General features: G+C 40.2%; 1 protein-coding gene across 1 annotated transcript in view; it reads left to right on the top strand.

The window, feature by feature from the left end:
• The window catches only part of LPIN1 (lipin 1), a 43,080-nt gene that overhangs the window by 22,203 nt on the left and 5,924 nt on the right, over window positions 1–14,953 (top strand). Inside the window, exons 7-12 of the mRNA XM_029285006.1 lie at window positions 160–289; window positions 1,859–2,174; window positions 3,207–3,300; window positions 4,395–4,585; window positions 9,231–9,324; window positions 11,405–11,474. Coding sequence (XP_029140839.1) covers window positions 160–289; window positions 1,859–2,174; window positions 3,207–3,300; window positions 4,395–4,585; window positions 9,231–9,324; window positions 11,405–11,474 — 895 coding nt within the window. The remainder of the gene's footprint in view (window positions 1–159; window positions 290–1,858; window positions 2,175–3,206; window positions 3,301–4,394; window positions 4,586–9,230; window positions 9,325–11,404; window positions 11,475–14,953) is intronic.

Below are 14,953 nucleotides of genomic sequence, written 5' to 3'. Positions count from 1 at the left end.
ATCTCCTCATCTGGCCAGCAGTTAGGATTGCCTCTTGATCAAGACTTAATATCCAAATTGAATTAGTAGGCTTAAGTCCATACATTGGCACTCAGAATAGAAAACTAAACATCCTGCCTTATCTCACGCTCTTCCCATTTTTCCTTGTTCTTCCTGCAGCCCTTTAGATTCACGATCTCTCACTCCTAAAAGTGATTCTGAATTAGTCAGTAAGCCTCTGGAAAGAAGTGTTAAGAACAATAATCCTCAGATGCATTGGGACTGGGGAGAACTACCTCAAGCCACAAAGGTATGTGAAAAGAAACAAGAATGAGACATTACAGATTTTTTAATAGAATGCTTGAGGTTTTTCTTCTGCCTGAATGGGATATAGAACTCTGAAGTGGTTAATAGATACACAGGGAAGATATAGTTATTAGCTTATCATTAGTAGTATTAGGAATATTGAACTCTTAGCCCAGTCTTCTACCTGGTGTTTTGCCATGGCTTTATAGAGAGGGCAAGAATCTATTTCTTTTTTAGACACATTTGAATTATTTATTTATTTATTATTTATTTATTTATTAAATTTATATACCGCCCTATCTCCCTTACGGGACTCAGGGCGGTGAACAGGCGATACTAAAAACCACGATAATAAATAAATAGTTTCTGTTTTAAAATCGAATTAAATAACAGGCCTGTTCTAAAAACACACCCATACAAAAAATCCCACTGAAACATAATCAAACTACGCCAGGCCGGCCGCACGGAATAGATGGGCCTTCAGGGCTCGGCGAAAAAGGCGCAGGTCCGCAACTGTACGTAGGTCAGCTTTAATTAGCTTTAACTGTGGTTTGTCCAAACAACCAAGTATTGAACATGGTTTAAATACTTGCTTCTTCAGTTAAGCTAGAGTTAAAACTAAGAACAATTTCTGGTTGATACAAAAATGATGGAAGTGCAGCTCGAAAGCTGATGGTGATGCTTCCTTATGTTTTCTTAGCAGTGGTACCTGGGGAGAGGAGACAGGTGGGAATCAAATGTATGCATGCAAAACTAACGCATGGCACTGTATTGTCATCATTGTCATTTGTCCTCTGTCACTTTCTGGAAAACGCAATAATTGAATATGTGGAAGGAAGCAAAAATGTCGCCTGGTCTGTGGCCTTTTAACTTATGAGTGGGTTTTTGACTGATTTCCAATATCTCAATAGTGAGCAGAATTTGAGATACCGAATTAGCTTAAAACAATTTTACACATATTTAGGAGTGTTCCTTTGACCCCGGATGCCTGATGATGACTAAATGACCTCCGTAACAACTGTGAAACTTGATTTCCTGCAACAGAGTGGGAAGAATTGTTCCTACTCTTCTAGTGTTAAAAATGTAGATTGAATTACAAGCAGAGGATTGTAATATAGAAATCTAATCCCTTACTCTACTTTTTAATTATTTCATACATGGTCCAGAAGAAGGAGCTGAAGTCATGTTTTGTTTCGGATCCTGACAAAAGTTTTGTCATCTTCTCAAGATTATCCCCTAGTGGCCTTCCATCCTGCCGCTGCCCAGACTAAGGTTGTGTAGTTGTGTAGTTCTGGCAAGATCAGGTTATCACGAGACTATACCCCAGGATAGTAGCCAACAAAGGTCTAAAAACATATCATCACACCTTTGACTTCGGAGAATATATACAGTACTTGCGGGCAAATCCAGATTTGTTTCAATGCATTTATGAAATAATCCTAACCGTTAACAGGGATTTTGCCCTGTGATATGAGTGCAACGAGGTTGCTTTTCTTTCTCATGCGTTGTGTCACTCTGTGTTCTTTTTTCAGGAACCTTTTTTGAATTACGCACTTTTCTTTTTCCTCTCTAGACTGCTACCCCACACAAGCCAAAAGAATCCAGCACCTCAGTGACTGTGAATCTTTCTGGAAGCACTCACTTTCGAGTCATCCAGAGTACCGATACGGAAGAGGTTCAGCACCTCTCTTCCCTACCTGACCCTGGACAGGATGAGATTGTGCTGGTTGTGGAAGAAGCAGAGCTCCTGACACCCGAAACATCCCAAATGGATATAGAGACTTTAGGAGCGGCAGCCCCTCCACTTCCGGCCGGTGAAGAATTAAAGCCAGCCACAACCGGCTTGATGCAGCCAGCCAGCAAAACAGATTCTCCCTCGAAAAAAAAGGGTATGGCACCTTTTGCAACTAAGTATTATTGTCAACAACTTGTTATCAGTGAAATGAACTGGCCTTTCCAAGAAATGAGATAATGAAAAGAAAGAGGAAAAAGCAATTTTCCTCTTAGGTCAACAGGTGTGGAGTATAGTCACCTTGCATGCAAAGAGGCTTTTCCTGCTTTCCCTTCCTTAAACAGGTGCAGGAAATTCCTTTAAACCGGGGGAGCAAGAGCAAAGATAACAGCTGAATGAATAGTGCAGTTTTCTAACCCTTAAAATGGAAAACACAGTGCAGGCAGTCCTTGACTTACGACCACAATTGAGCCCCAAATTTTTTTGTTGCTAACTGGAACATTTGTTAAGTGAATTTTGCCCCATTTTTAAAACCTTTCGTGACATAGTTGTTAAGTGGATCATTGCAGATGTTAAGCTAGTAACCCAGCTGTTAAGTGAATCTGGCTTCCCTATGGACTTTGCTTGTCAGAAAGTCACAAATGGGGATTACAAGTCCCCTGGGACACTGCAGCTGTCCTGAATATGAGTCTGTTGCCAAGCATCTGAATTTTGATCACATGACTACGGGGATACTGCAACGGTCGTAAGTGTGAAAAATAGTCATCAGTCACTTTTTTCAGCGCCATTGTAACTTTGAACGGTCATTAAATGAACTGTTGTAAGTCAAGGACTGCCTGTAAACTGTACTATGAACCGTAGCTTTGCTATAATGGAGGAAAAGCCTAAATAAGAAAACAACCATAAAATTCCCTGCTTGAGATACGACTTCACCTATTTAATCTCATTTCCCTGTCCATTTCGGCACCCACAAAAATTTATTCTGAGTCTGTTATTCCACTGTTAGGAGAATTTTATTCTCCTACTCTTTTTAATGGATTATTATTTGTTTCTTTTGTATCAATAAGCTCCTGGTAAAAGCTCTGTTAAATGGATCAAATAAGTTCTTGCACATTTTTGTTTCTTCAAAAGGAGACAAGTGTACTTGCTTAAAAAGCACTGCATGATAATAAAATTTTGCATTTTACAGATAAGCGGAGCCGACATCTTGGTGCTGATGGTGTATATTTAGATGATCTGACTGACATGGAGCCAGAGGTTGCTGCACTCTATTTCCCTAAAAAGTATGCATGCTATAAACTGACATTTACCATTTATGGAAATAGCTTTCTCAAGATCTTGTGTCCTCACATACAAAATTCTGTCCTTTGTGCTTTTGAAGGAAATCTGTACTTGGTTGAAATTTGTCTAAAAGCACAAAGCCAAAACTTCTTTTTTTCTCTATTAATGCTTTTTAAGACAAATTAGTTTTTTTTTTAAAAGTGACAAGTTGAAGAAGTAAAATGAAAGGATCATGCAAAAAAATAAATAAATAAATTGCTGGAGCATTATCATACCTCTTTAGGTCTGGTGCTAGAAGGGCACCTTTTTTGAACAAACATCAAACTCTCAGGGCTATTTTGGTATTCTTATAAAAATTAGTGCCCATCCAAAAGAGGCATTGGGAATCTTTGGACTGTACATTGGCTGTTTTTTTAAAAAAAAAATGTCTAAGGCACTGGAGTAAGACTAGAAGCATCCATTGGGAGTAAAAAAGTTTCCCTGTACCTATCCAAATATATTACCTAGAACAGTGGTGGCGAACCTATGGCACGGGTGCCACAGGTGGCATGCAGAGCCCTCTCTGTGGGCATGCATGCCATTGCCTCAGTCCCAGGCCTTCAGCTGGGTTTTATAAAACCTTTTTGCTTTAGGCCTCTGCCACCGTGTGCAAAAAAAAAAAAAAAGGTTCAATCAATCGGTCAATTTCAACTTCTTGCGGGGGAAAAAATAAGATCTTGCAAAGTTGGAATTGATTGATTGAACTTTTTAGTCCCACCGTTATCACCACAGCCACGCCCACCCAATGGGCCACACCCACCCAATGGGCCACACCCACCCAATGGCCACACCCACCCGGCACCCGACGATGCATAAGTGGGTTTTGGGTTGCAGTTTGGGCACTCGGTCTCTAAAAGGTTCGCCATCACTGACCTAGAAGCTCCTTTGTTTGAAGGCTGTGATAAGCCTTTTGGAGGCTTTAATTGCTCGACAAGAGAGATTCCCTGTAGCAATTGCTTAACCTATTAAGGCTGAGAAGCAGGCTAGATGAATAAGATGATGAAATCCATGAGTTTTAGGAAAGAGTGGAGGTCACTAACTGTCCTTCTCTTCTCAGTGGTGATCATCTTGCCCTCTCGAAGAACGCCAGTGATAATAGTCCCCGCTCAGCCAACCAATCTCCTCAATCGGTCGGAAGCTCAGGGGTGGACAGTGGTGTAGAGAGCACTTCGGATGGAATCCGAGATCTGCCCTCCATTGCCATTTCACTTTGCGGCGGACTTAGCGACAATAAAGAAATATCCAAAGGTACGCTCAACACCTCCGCTACTCCTACGGTACTGTAAAATACAGTAATGCCTGGTTTGAATGCTCCAACCCCTCTGTGGAAAAAGTTTATAGTGACCTCTTGTGGATATTGTGCGCTAAGGCATGTGTGACAGAAGGATGTACAAACGTCCATCATTTAAAGAATTTGTGTATAACATAGTATTTCTTCATTACAAGTATTCCTCTGCTTACGGCCACTTGTTCAGCAACTGCTAAAAATTACGACAATGATGAATGAAGGGGCTTATGACCTGTTCCTGAAGTTACGGGTGTTGCAGCACCCCTGAAATCAGAAGAATGAAAATAATGAATTGGATAATGAAAACTTGGGTGCTTGGCAGTCCACCTGCCCTTATGACCAATTGCAGGGGTGCTGCAACTTCTTCCACCTCGTATCTCCCCCATCTATGCCTGTAAACTCCGGGGAAGGGCCAGCATGAAGCAGACGCCCCCCTTCACAAAGGACCAAATGTCTGGGGAGTCCCAGCCCAGTCTTTCTCTAAGATTACGCAAGAGACACTGCTCCCAGCATCCTGGGGACAGGAAAGCAGGAAGCAGGTAGGCCCCATCTTGCTTCCAGTCAATTGTTTATTAAAATGGATGCATTACCCAAGATAAATTGTCTATTTCAAATAGCGCTGCTCAGAATTTCTGAGAAAACTTTACAATGATGGCGAGACACTGTTAATAAATTCATATGGAAGGGGATGGGGGGTGGGGGGAAACCCACAGTTAAGCAAAAAGGTTCTGCAGGACTCCAAAGAGAGATGTGGTCTTGCCTTTCCAATTTTTAAATTGTACTGTGAAGGTGTACCGATTAGAGTTACCATCTGAGTGTGGCCAAGGGCCTTAGTAGCTTCAGTGATGCTGAGAGTGAGAGGATGCTTTAGTGTCGTTCCCTTGCCAGATAAGTCAAAAGGGTGGTGGTGATGGTGGTAATGAAGGTAACAGTAATTCTCAGTGTGGGAGGCAGCTAACACAATCCAGAGCCTTTTCTGTCACGATGCCCACCCTCAGGAATGTCATTCTCCCAGAGATTAAAGTTGCCCTGACCCTACTAGCTTTCCATAAGGCCCTAAAGATCGGGTTCTGCTACTGAGCCAGGGATGTGTGGTTGAGCCCATAGCAAGGTTATGCTGATTATTCTGGCTGGTTTATTTCAGCTGCTATATTTGTTATTTATTAAGATAAAGATAAGGTAAAATAACCTTTATAGTCATTTTTTTTACTGTGGGCACAACAGCACACATCAAAAATGAAATTTAGTTGCCCGCTCTCAAAGTGAAACACATACATGACACACACCTAAACATATTATATACAACATATTTGTTACTTGTTGTGTTGGTTATGATGTTTTTACTTGTTTTTATCCCTTGTTAACCACCCTGAGTCATGTTTGAAATGGATGGCAATGTAAATTGAATAAAAATTCAATTAGCACAGCGAGGAATAAGAGCTTGAAAATCAAGCTGGAAGAAAAGCAATGAGAAACTGTGTCTGTATTGTTGTAAGGCTATCTCTATTAGCTTAATAACCCAGTGGAGCACTAACGTTTTACAAGTGTTACACCTACTAAGTGGTGGACAACGTGAGTATTTGACAAATTATAAGAGGGACTAATATAATAACATTCTTATATTAGTTTTACCAATAGGTTTGGAAGTGCAAAGTATGAAGAAATGAGGGAATTTAAAATTATAGAAAGATAAGATAGTTTTACAAAACGTTGTGAAGAGAATCTCTGTTTCCTGCATCTGCTTCGAGGATAAAAATAGCCTCTACACATGGACATCATCAGATACAAAACAACAGAATCATGCTAACTAGATAATAGGAAACAAAGAAGAGAAGTACAGTGCAGTAAGCCAGAAATTTCAGTGTGCAGATTGTGAAACAGACCATAAACTATTGGTGCCATGTTTGCATAAATTAAATTTAGACCATTGGAGAGAACAAGATTTGGTCCAGTTAATTAGAATGTAAAATCAACTTAAATATGTGAAAGAGAACTAGAAGAGCTATACAAAGGAGTTGAGACACATAGTGAAAACGAAATTGCAAAAAATATTCCTAAAATTTAAAAGAAAAAAAAAAGTTTTAAATGGCTTTTAGAGCAAGCAAGTTTAAATAACCAGAAAAAGATGAAGGATGAAAGTCTTGGAACTAAATGCACTTTTCTGGCATCAAGCAGCAAAAAACAAGGGAAACATTCAATCCCTGGTCAACAAATAAAAAATACATCAAGAAAAAGAAAATGAGATAAGTTTTTAAGATGTTCAGGGAAAAGCAGGAAATGTATGGCTAATACTGGAGTAAACACAGAAGAAATCTAATAGAAGTGAAGGACTATACTAATATTCCTTTTATAGCTAAGATTTCAGAGTGACAAATGTTTTTTTTTAAAAGAATACACTCAGGAAGTTACTCCATGAAAAAGTGATCTATGGCAGGTAGTAGGAAGGTAAGTGCAGATGAAATTGCCAGTGAACCGTTCACAATTGCAGACGAAGATGCATTTTAAGTGCTAAAGCGCATGTAAATATGAAACAATATTCATTTGGCTCAGATACTGGAAAATACCAGTATAATAACTAAATCAGAGAAAGGGGATATAAGTGCATGTGTAAATGACCAAACAATTACAGTGATTTCTCAAATGAAGTTTTTTTTACTTAAGATCTTACAAGGAAGAAGAAAGCCAAGTGTGGAAAGATGTTTGTCTGATGAGTACATAGATTGTGTAAAAGAGAAATAAGCAAAATAAGAGGGAAGGAGCAAGCGAACCCAAGAAGGAAGTTTACCTTTTGGTTTATCAACAGCAAAAACTGACTTATAGCAGATTAGTAAATCTGCTGGAAATCTGTTTTATTTTTCTGAGGAATCTATAGTACAGTGGTGGCGAGCCTATGGCACGTGTGCCAGAGGCGGCACTCAGAGCCCTCTCTGTGGGCACGTGCGCCATGCCCCGGAGATTGGCAACCGTCCCTCTTCAACCAGCCGCCCACTAACTCGCCGAGGTCCCACATGGCCGGATGCATCCCAGCACCCATGCACTCTCTGGCCTCTGTGTGCAGGGGCCGATGGTGTCAGGCAGCAGCCGCCCGGGCCCCTGCCTCACCTTGTCCTGTGAAAATGGCACCCCCACCTGCCTCGCCTCGCCTTGCCTCGCCTCACCCTGCAGGATGAGCCTCCTGCCCACCGCCCCACCTGCTAGAGACCCCCTGGATCTCCCCCAATCCTGCCCGGCCCCCACAGGTGTCCCTCCCCATGAGTAACATTGAGGTGATCATGCCCACATTGGCCACACCCACCCAATCTGCCATGACCACCACAGCCACGCCCATCCAGTGAGCCACGCCCACCTGGCACCTGGCGATAAATAAGTGGGTTTTGGGTTGCAGTTTGGGCACTCGGTCTCTAAAAAGTTTGCCATCACTGCTATAGTGTATGAGAAGAGCTGAGTTTGGAGGAGCAGAATAAAATAGGAATGGAAAGACAGACGTGGGGAAGATGATGAAATATAAGACATTTCAATGACAGCAACAGTCAGAGCAGCTAAAGCAATGATCTTTCTTACGGTAAGATCAGTTGTGAAACCCGGCTATTGAGAAACAGCAAATTATGGATTTGGAAATCATTACTGAGAGAAAAATAAACCCAAGGAGAACCAATTAATCAAATTTAGATAAAATAAAGACAGCTATCCCGGAGTGCTGATCAGCAAGGAGAAGGTCAGCCTGTGATAGAAGCAGAAAAAATGGATATGTTTGGCACAGCCGAATAAAATAAAAGATGGGAAGTTGATAAAATAGGTTCAAGGAGATTGCAGAACCGTGAGTAGAAGAACTGTTGCTTATTACAGGTTGAGGTAGCTGAGCTTGATTCATTTGTATGTGACTAATCAATTAGCAATTTACATGCTACTCTAAGATGTTTATCTCGGTTCTTGCCCCTAACCTTAAGTCATGCTGTAAATATTGTTTTCAGTGCTACTTTAAAGGGCACCATTCATGTTTATTCAGATTAGTCTGTGCAAGGTGATTTAATTTATTTTTTTATTAACCTATAAAAGCACAATGTAGGTGGAAGGCAGGTTTGGTTGCAACCACCATCCAGGAGTTGTTTTCAGATAAATTATACATTGCAGGAGTCTTATTGCCAAAGCTACATGACTGGTTATAGCCTGTATATAGGTATCTTTCTTTTCAAAGAAGATTCATATTTCAGCATTACAATTGTCTGAACACAAATTTATTCAGATCTGTGATTCAGTCTAACCCGACATTCAGTTTGAGGTTTTCTCAAGAATAATCAGGACAGACTATTCTTAAAACTGAATATGTGAGTTTATCTGCTGGAATTCCTACAAACAGAACCAAGGTGGTTAGAGTCTACTTCGAGCAGCATTCTCTGCTTCAGTTTTGATGGGAGTCTTCAGATGACAGGCTTTATATTCCTTTTCTCCTAAAACTATGCTGTGCTGGCTACCTGAGATCACAGGCTCTGAAACTGCTCTTATGCTTCTGTGGTTTCCTAAAGAGGCTAATTCCACAATATATTCCAAGTGCTATTTTAACCTGTTACTTGAGGTTCATTCATGTTTTTTCTTTCTTCCAAACAGAAAAGTTTTTAGAACAAGAAGTCTCTTATCAGCAGTTTGTGGACAACCCAGCTCTTATTGACGACCCTAACCTTGTGGTGAAGATTGGAAACAAGTGAGTACAGCTTAACACAATAAAATGTGTGCATTTTGTTAAAAAACAACAACAAACCAGAATCCTTCAGAGTGAACAGATCCAAAAAGATCTAGAGTGACTAGAGCAACCGGTTGAAATTAACAACATGGAACTTAAAGTGAGAAATTAAAGGTTCTGTACCCAGGTAAAAAAAATGGTGGGCATAGTCTAAAGCTTAATGACCATTTGTTTAGTGACCAAAATTCAACTATCATTGAAATAATTATAGTTATGACCAGTGTTTGAAGTTACAACCATTGCAGCACCCCTTTGGTCATGTGATCCAAATTTGGCCACTTGGCACTCTGCCCATATTTATGTCTGCAGAACATGCTTCAGTTCTCCCCACCACCTATCCCTCCTCATCTCTCCCCTTTTAGATGTCCTGTGCTCCACCACCTCTGCTGTCCCTGCTGACCTTTGCCATCTTCTTAGCAATAGCATTTAATTTAGATCCACAGTGCTTTACAGACCTCTCTAAGTGGTTTCCAGAGCCAGCCTATTGCCCCCAACAATCTGGGTCCTCATTTTATCGATCTTGGAAGGATGGAAGGCTGGGTCAACCTTGAGCCGGTGAGGTTCAAGGTTGAGTTATTGCTAAAAGGGAAGAGATGGATTGCAGGGAGTTGAAGCGGAGACAAGTATGCCGTGGCAGGAGAAGAACAAGATTTTCACCTAGCAACAGCACGGTTCTGGCCTAATGACCGCAACCAGGAGTATTAGAACTGCTGTCATTAAGTGGTGCAATTGTGAGGTTTTATGTAATGACCGCTTCACTTAATGATGAAAAATTCCAGTCCCAATTCGGATTGTTAAGTGAGGACTATCTGTAGGACTTGCGGTAATTCATGTGAAAGGCATCTGGTCAACTTCAAGCCAACAGTGTGATGCAGCTGCTAAAAAGGCAAATGCTACATAGGATTGAGTCACAGGACTATAGAGTCCAGATCATCGGAAGTAATTGCCTTGGTTGGACTCCCTATAGAGTACTGTGTTCAGTTTTGATCAGTAGCAAACTGGAGTGAGTTAAGAGAGAAGCCACCAAGATTAGTAAATAGTTCAAAAACCAAGCCACTTGAGCAATAGTTAAAGGTTATGTTTAACTAGCCGAAAAGATGTCTAAGAGAAGATAGGATAGTAGTCTTCAAAATTTGAAAAGCTCTTACACAGAAGAGGGAATAGAGTTGTGTTCTATAGCATTAAAGGGCAAGGTCAAAGCCAATTAGTTAAAAATAAGAAGGAAGATCAGACTAGATATCAGATGGAACTTCCTGGTTGTATGAACGATGGAAATAAGAAGCTGCAAGAAATGGTCAATTCCCATTTGCTTAGTGGTTTTCACTTATAAGCTAGATTGTCATCTATCAGAGATGATGTAGTGCAGCCTGCATTGTACAAAGAGGTGTTGATCTGGTCTCTTCCAGTTCTGTGATGCTGTTTCCATAATAGCAGACATAGTGAATGAATTTCCTTCAGTGAAATAAAACTCGACCCGGAATTGGTTTCCTTTGCCTTTTAATCTTAATTCACCTACCTGCACCAAAATGCACATCCATGTTAGAAAAATATTCATGCGAGTTTTATATTAGAAAAATAAGCTGCAGAAGTGCTCGTTCTGGGGAAAATACACATTAAAAATGGATGAAATTAATTGAAGGTTTGGGAAAAAAAAATTAAAATACTAAGTGAAACCTAATTTGATATCCATCTATATATAGGAACATTTATATGCAGCGTGTTGAAATTAATATTAATGTAATACCTGAAATGTTTTAATTAAATGCCTCTGGTGCCAACCTTTTCAATAGAAATAATTGCCTCACGTTCTGTGGTAATTTATGTATGTATTTATTTACATCTTTTATTATTTTTATAAACATCCCAAGGTGGCAAACATATTCATGGCTAAGGCAGGATTGGAACTCAACAGTTGTCTGGTTTCTAGGCCAGCACCTTAACCACTAGACCAAACCGGCTCTAATTTGCATGTTTAAATAATAATTATTAAATAATTGGTGTGTTTCAAGGATTGTATATAAATATTGTTTTGCTCTCTTAGGTACTACAACTGGACAACTGCAGCTCCGCTCCTGCTGGCAATGCAGGCATTCCAGAAACCTTTGCCAAAGGTGAGATTGACCACGCCAGCCTTGTGGGCAAAGATCCTTGCTCTTTCTGTCTAGCCTACAGGTCTTCAAACTTGGCAACTTTAAGACTTGTGGACTTCAACTCCCAGGGCTGGCTGAGGAATTCTGGGAGTTGAAGTTCACAAGTCTTAAAATTGCCAAGTTTGAAGACCCCCGGGCTAGCCAGACTCTGTAGGTTGTAGTGTTACCCCTCCCACCCCACCACATCCCGGGCTTCTGGTTTCTTCTATCCCTGACTAATACACAATTGCAACTCATTGTGGGGCGAGCTAACCTTTTTGCTTTTTTTTTCTAGCAGTCTTTTTATTTTTGGTTTAGAATGACTACAGAGTTAGAGATTCAGACTATTTTAAAAAAAAAAACAGAGTTTCCAAGATAACATTTAGCTATTTCCTCTTTAGTTCAGTCATATTGGAAAGTAAAATTAAGTTTGTGTGACAGTTCTTCTAGTTTACCTAGTTAAAGATAGATAATAAATATTTAAGTCGCTCAATAATTATATTAATTTTGGGCCATGAATTGGCACTTCATAGATTTTCTCGATTTTGCATGAATTTGCAATTTTGTTTTCAAAGCCATTGTTTGTGATGGATTAGATAATTTGCCTTCAGAATTGTCTCTTTGAAAAGAGAAAGACAACTTATCTATCTATCTATCTATCTATCTATCTATCTATCTATCTATCTATCTATCTATCTATCTATCTATCTATCTATCTATCTATCTATCTATCTATCTATCTATCTATCTATCTATCTATCTATCTATCTATCTATCTATCTATCTATCAATAAAATGAAGCTTGGAGCTGCATAATCTTTTGTTGTATGTTATCGCCATGCCTGGATGTATGCTATCAGGGGAAGAAACTCAAAGTTTATTGTCAGCCTTTCTGGGTTAACCTGACAGGAAACAGAAGTAGATGGCCTAAATCTACTTCATTATAAGGTTATATTAATAGAAACTTGTAAGTCTGAAGGCCCAGACTTCCCACTATCACTCTGACCCATCTGATCAATTAGGACAGATTCTTCCTAAATTTCTTTCTCTGATCATTAAACTCTTGGAGGCTCCTCCTCCTCCTCCTGTCTGATTGTTTCCTAGACAATATCTCTTTCTTTCATCCCCCAAGGTCATCTATACATTCCCTTTGGCCTAGCTCTTGCATATAAAGTCTCTTACCCACTTCTGAACTAATTGATTTCATTAGACACACTTATGTCCAGTTAGAAGTCTATTGAGGTCTTCCCTGTAGACTGATAGTGACATAAAAATCTATCCCAAGATAGCCCTTAATTTGTGTAATGTTTGATGAAATAATAGACTCAGTAGCATCCTTTTGTCTCTGAGGATTGATTGATTGATTGATCTGTCCAGTCAGTAAAGTTGCAGCAGATACGGTAAATTCAAGCCAGGATTTGCTATCTGCTTTCACTTTTTCCTTACAACATCAAATGGCACGACAAGAGCAAAGATCATTGACAGGTCACACCGGCTATAAAAATGTCATGCTATTTCCATTACTGAATTCAAATTCACTAGAATTTCACGCTTAGTCCTCTTCCAAACCAATATGCCATACAGGTAGTCCTTTCTTACTGACCCCACTTGTTCAGCAATCATTTGAAATTGCGATGGTGTTGAACTAGGGAAACGTACAACTGTTCGTAGAAGTTCCAGCCATCACACAGTCCCCGTGTCATGTGATTGCGACTTGGGCACTTGGCAGCCGGCTCGGCTCCTACTTTGGACCGTCGCAGTGCCTGATGGTCACATGATCCTCATTTGCAACATTCCCTGCCGGCTTCCTACAAGCAAAGTCAATGGGAAGCCAACAGGGAAGGCTTAACAAATCACTCTGCTGAATCTTCCCCTGCCTTCCTAGGCTTGCCTGGCGTGGTGCCCTGCCTCACCCGCTTCCCTTTGTTTGCCTGCTGTCCTGCTTCCCCAAGCCTCGCTTCACTCATGCGGCATACAAGTAGTCCTTGACTTACGACCACAACTGAGCCCAACATTTCTGTTGTTAAGTGAGACGTTTGTTAAGTGAGTTTTGCCCCATTTTACGACCTTTCTTCCCACGGTTGTTAAAGTGAATCACTGCAGTTGATAAGTTAATAACCCGGTTGTGAAGTGAATCTGGCTTCCTCATTGACTTTGCTTGTCACATGACCTTGGGACACTGCAACGGTCATAAGTATGAACCAGTTGCCAAGCATCTGAACTTTGATCACATGATTGTGGGGCTGCTACAAAAATGGTCATAAGTCACATTTTTCAGTGACTTGTAGCTTTGAATGGTCACTAAATGAACTGTTGTAAGTCAACGACTACCTGTCCTGCTTTGTCCAGCCTCCTGTGCTTGAGTGACACCACACCCTCTTCCTTCCAGCCTCCCTGCACATGGAGATGTCCCCTTCTGCTTAATCACCCACATTTCTTGGGGTTACTGTGGCATCTGGGACTTACCGGGATTGTTGCCGCTAAGAGTTGCGGTCACTTGACATCGTGCTTTATGCCCGCATCGCTTAGTAACAGTAATTCTGATCCCAGTTGCTGTTGTAATCTGAGGAAAGCACTTCCTGTCCTACTGATCACAGAAAATCTCTATTTTACTGCTATAAGCCTGAGAGTGAGACCCAGTTGCTGATCTTCAAGCCCCATTGACTGTAGCCAGTCCTCAGAGATGATGGGTTTTGCAGTCCAGCTTCTGGTTCCCCCACTGCTGCAGCCTTCATGTGGACTGTGGACTTCTGAAATGATGTAAAGCTGTGGTCTTTGTGGTAAAGGAGAGATAGGAAAACAATTGTTGCCTTTTTTTGATGGCTCCTTCACATGGGTAGATTGTAACTTTCATCAGGCAACTAGAATCTGGTGAATTATTCAAAGTATTTTAATGCATTTTAGGATTGATCCTTCTCTGCTGAATATTGAATTGAATTATATTGAATTGGATGTTAATTTTATCTTGGCCTAAGGAGAAAATATTTGTTTTGGTTAGAATAAGAAATCACCTATATTTATATGCATTCAGTTGTAAGACAGTATCTTTCTCTTCAGCAGTTTGCAGCTATTGGGTTGCCATATTAATGCTAAAGTTTCATTCAAGCATTATCGTTTAATCCTGTTCTAACAATTATTAGAAGACAGTAAAACATCCAGCTATTTATTATTTTTATGAAAGACAACCGTGCTGAATTCCTTGCCAATAAAATGTCTTTATAATTTATACTAAACAAAATTAGTATTTCTTTCTCCTCACCTTTTGTGCATTACACTAAACTTATTATGCCCTTTTTGTTCCCATTTTTCTTTCCCAATTATTCTTTTTTGAATTTTTGAAGTGTTCTTGTTTAAGTTCTTTCCGTGCACTTGTGGATACCATTAGGTTTTGCTTTAACAAGATTTGTAGCCCACAGATAGTATGTTTCCTTTGACTTGCTTTGCCTCAGTTTAAATTGTCT

Source organism: Protobothrops mucrosquamatus, unplaced genomic scaffold (assembly GCF_001527695.2).
Source record: "Protobothrops mucrosquamatus isolate PMUCROS unplaced genomic scaffold, P.Mucros_1.0 scaffold1174, whole genome shotgun sequence".
In the NCBI taxonomy this organism is placed as follows: Eukaryota; Metazoa; Chordata; class Lepidosauria; order Squamata; family Viperidae; genus Protobothrops; species Protobothrops mucrosquamatus.
The sequence above is the reverse complement of the archived record's forward strand: the minus strand, read 5'-3'. Positions and strand labels throughout refer to the sequence as shown.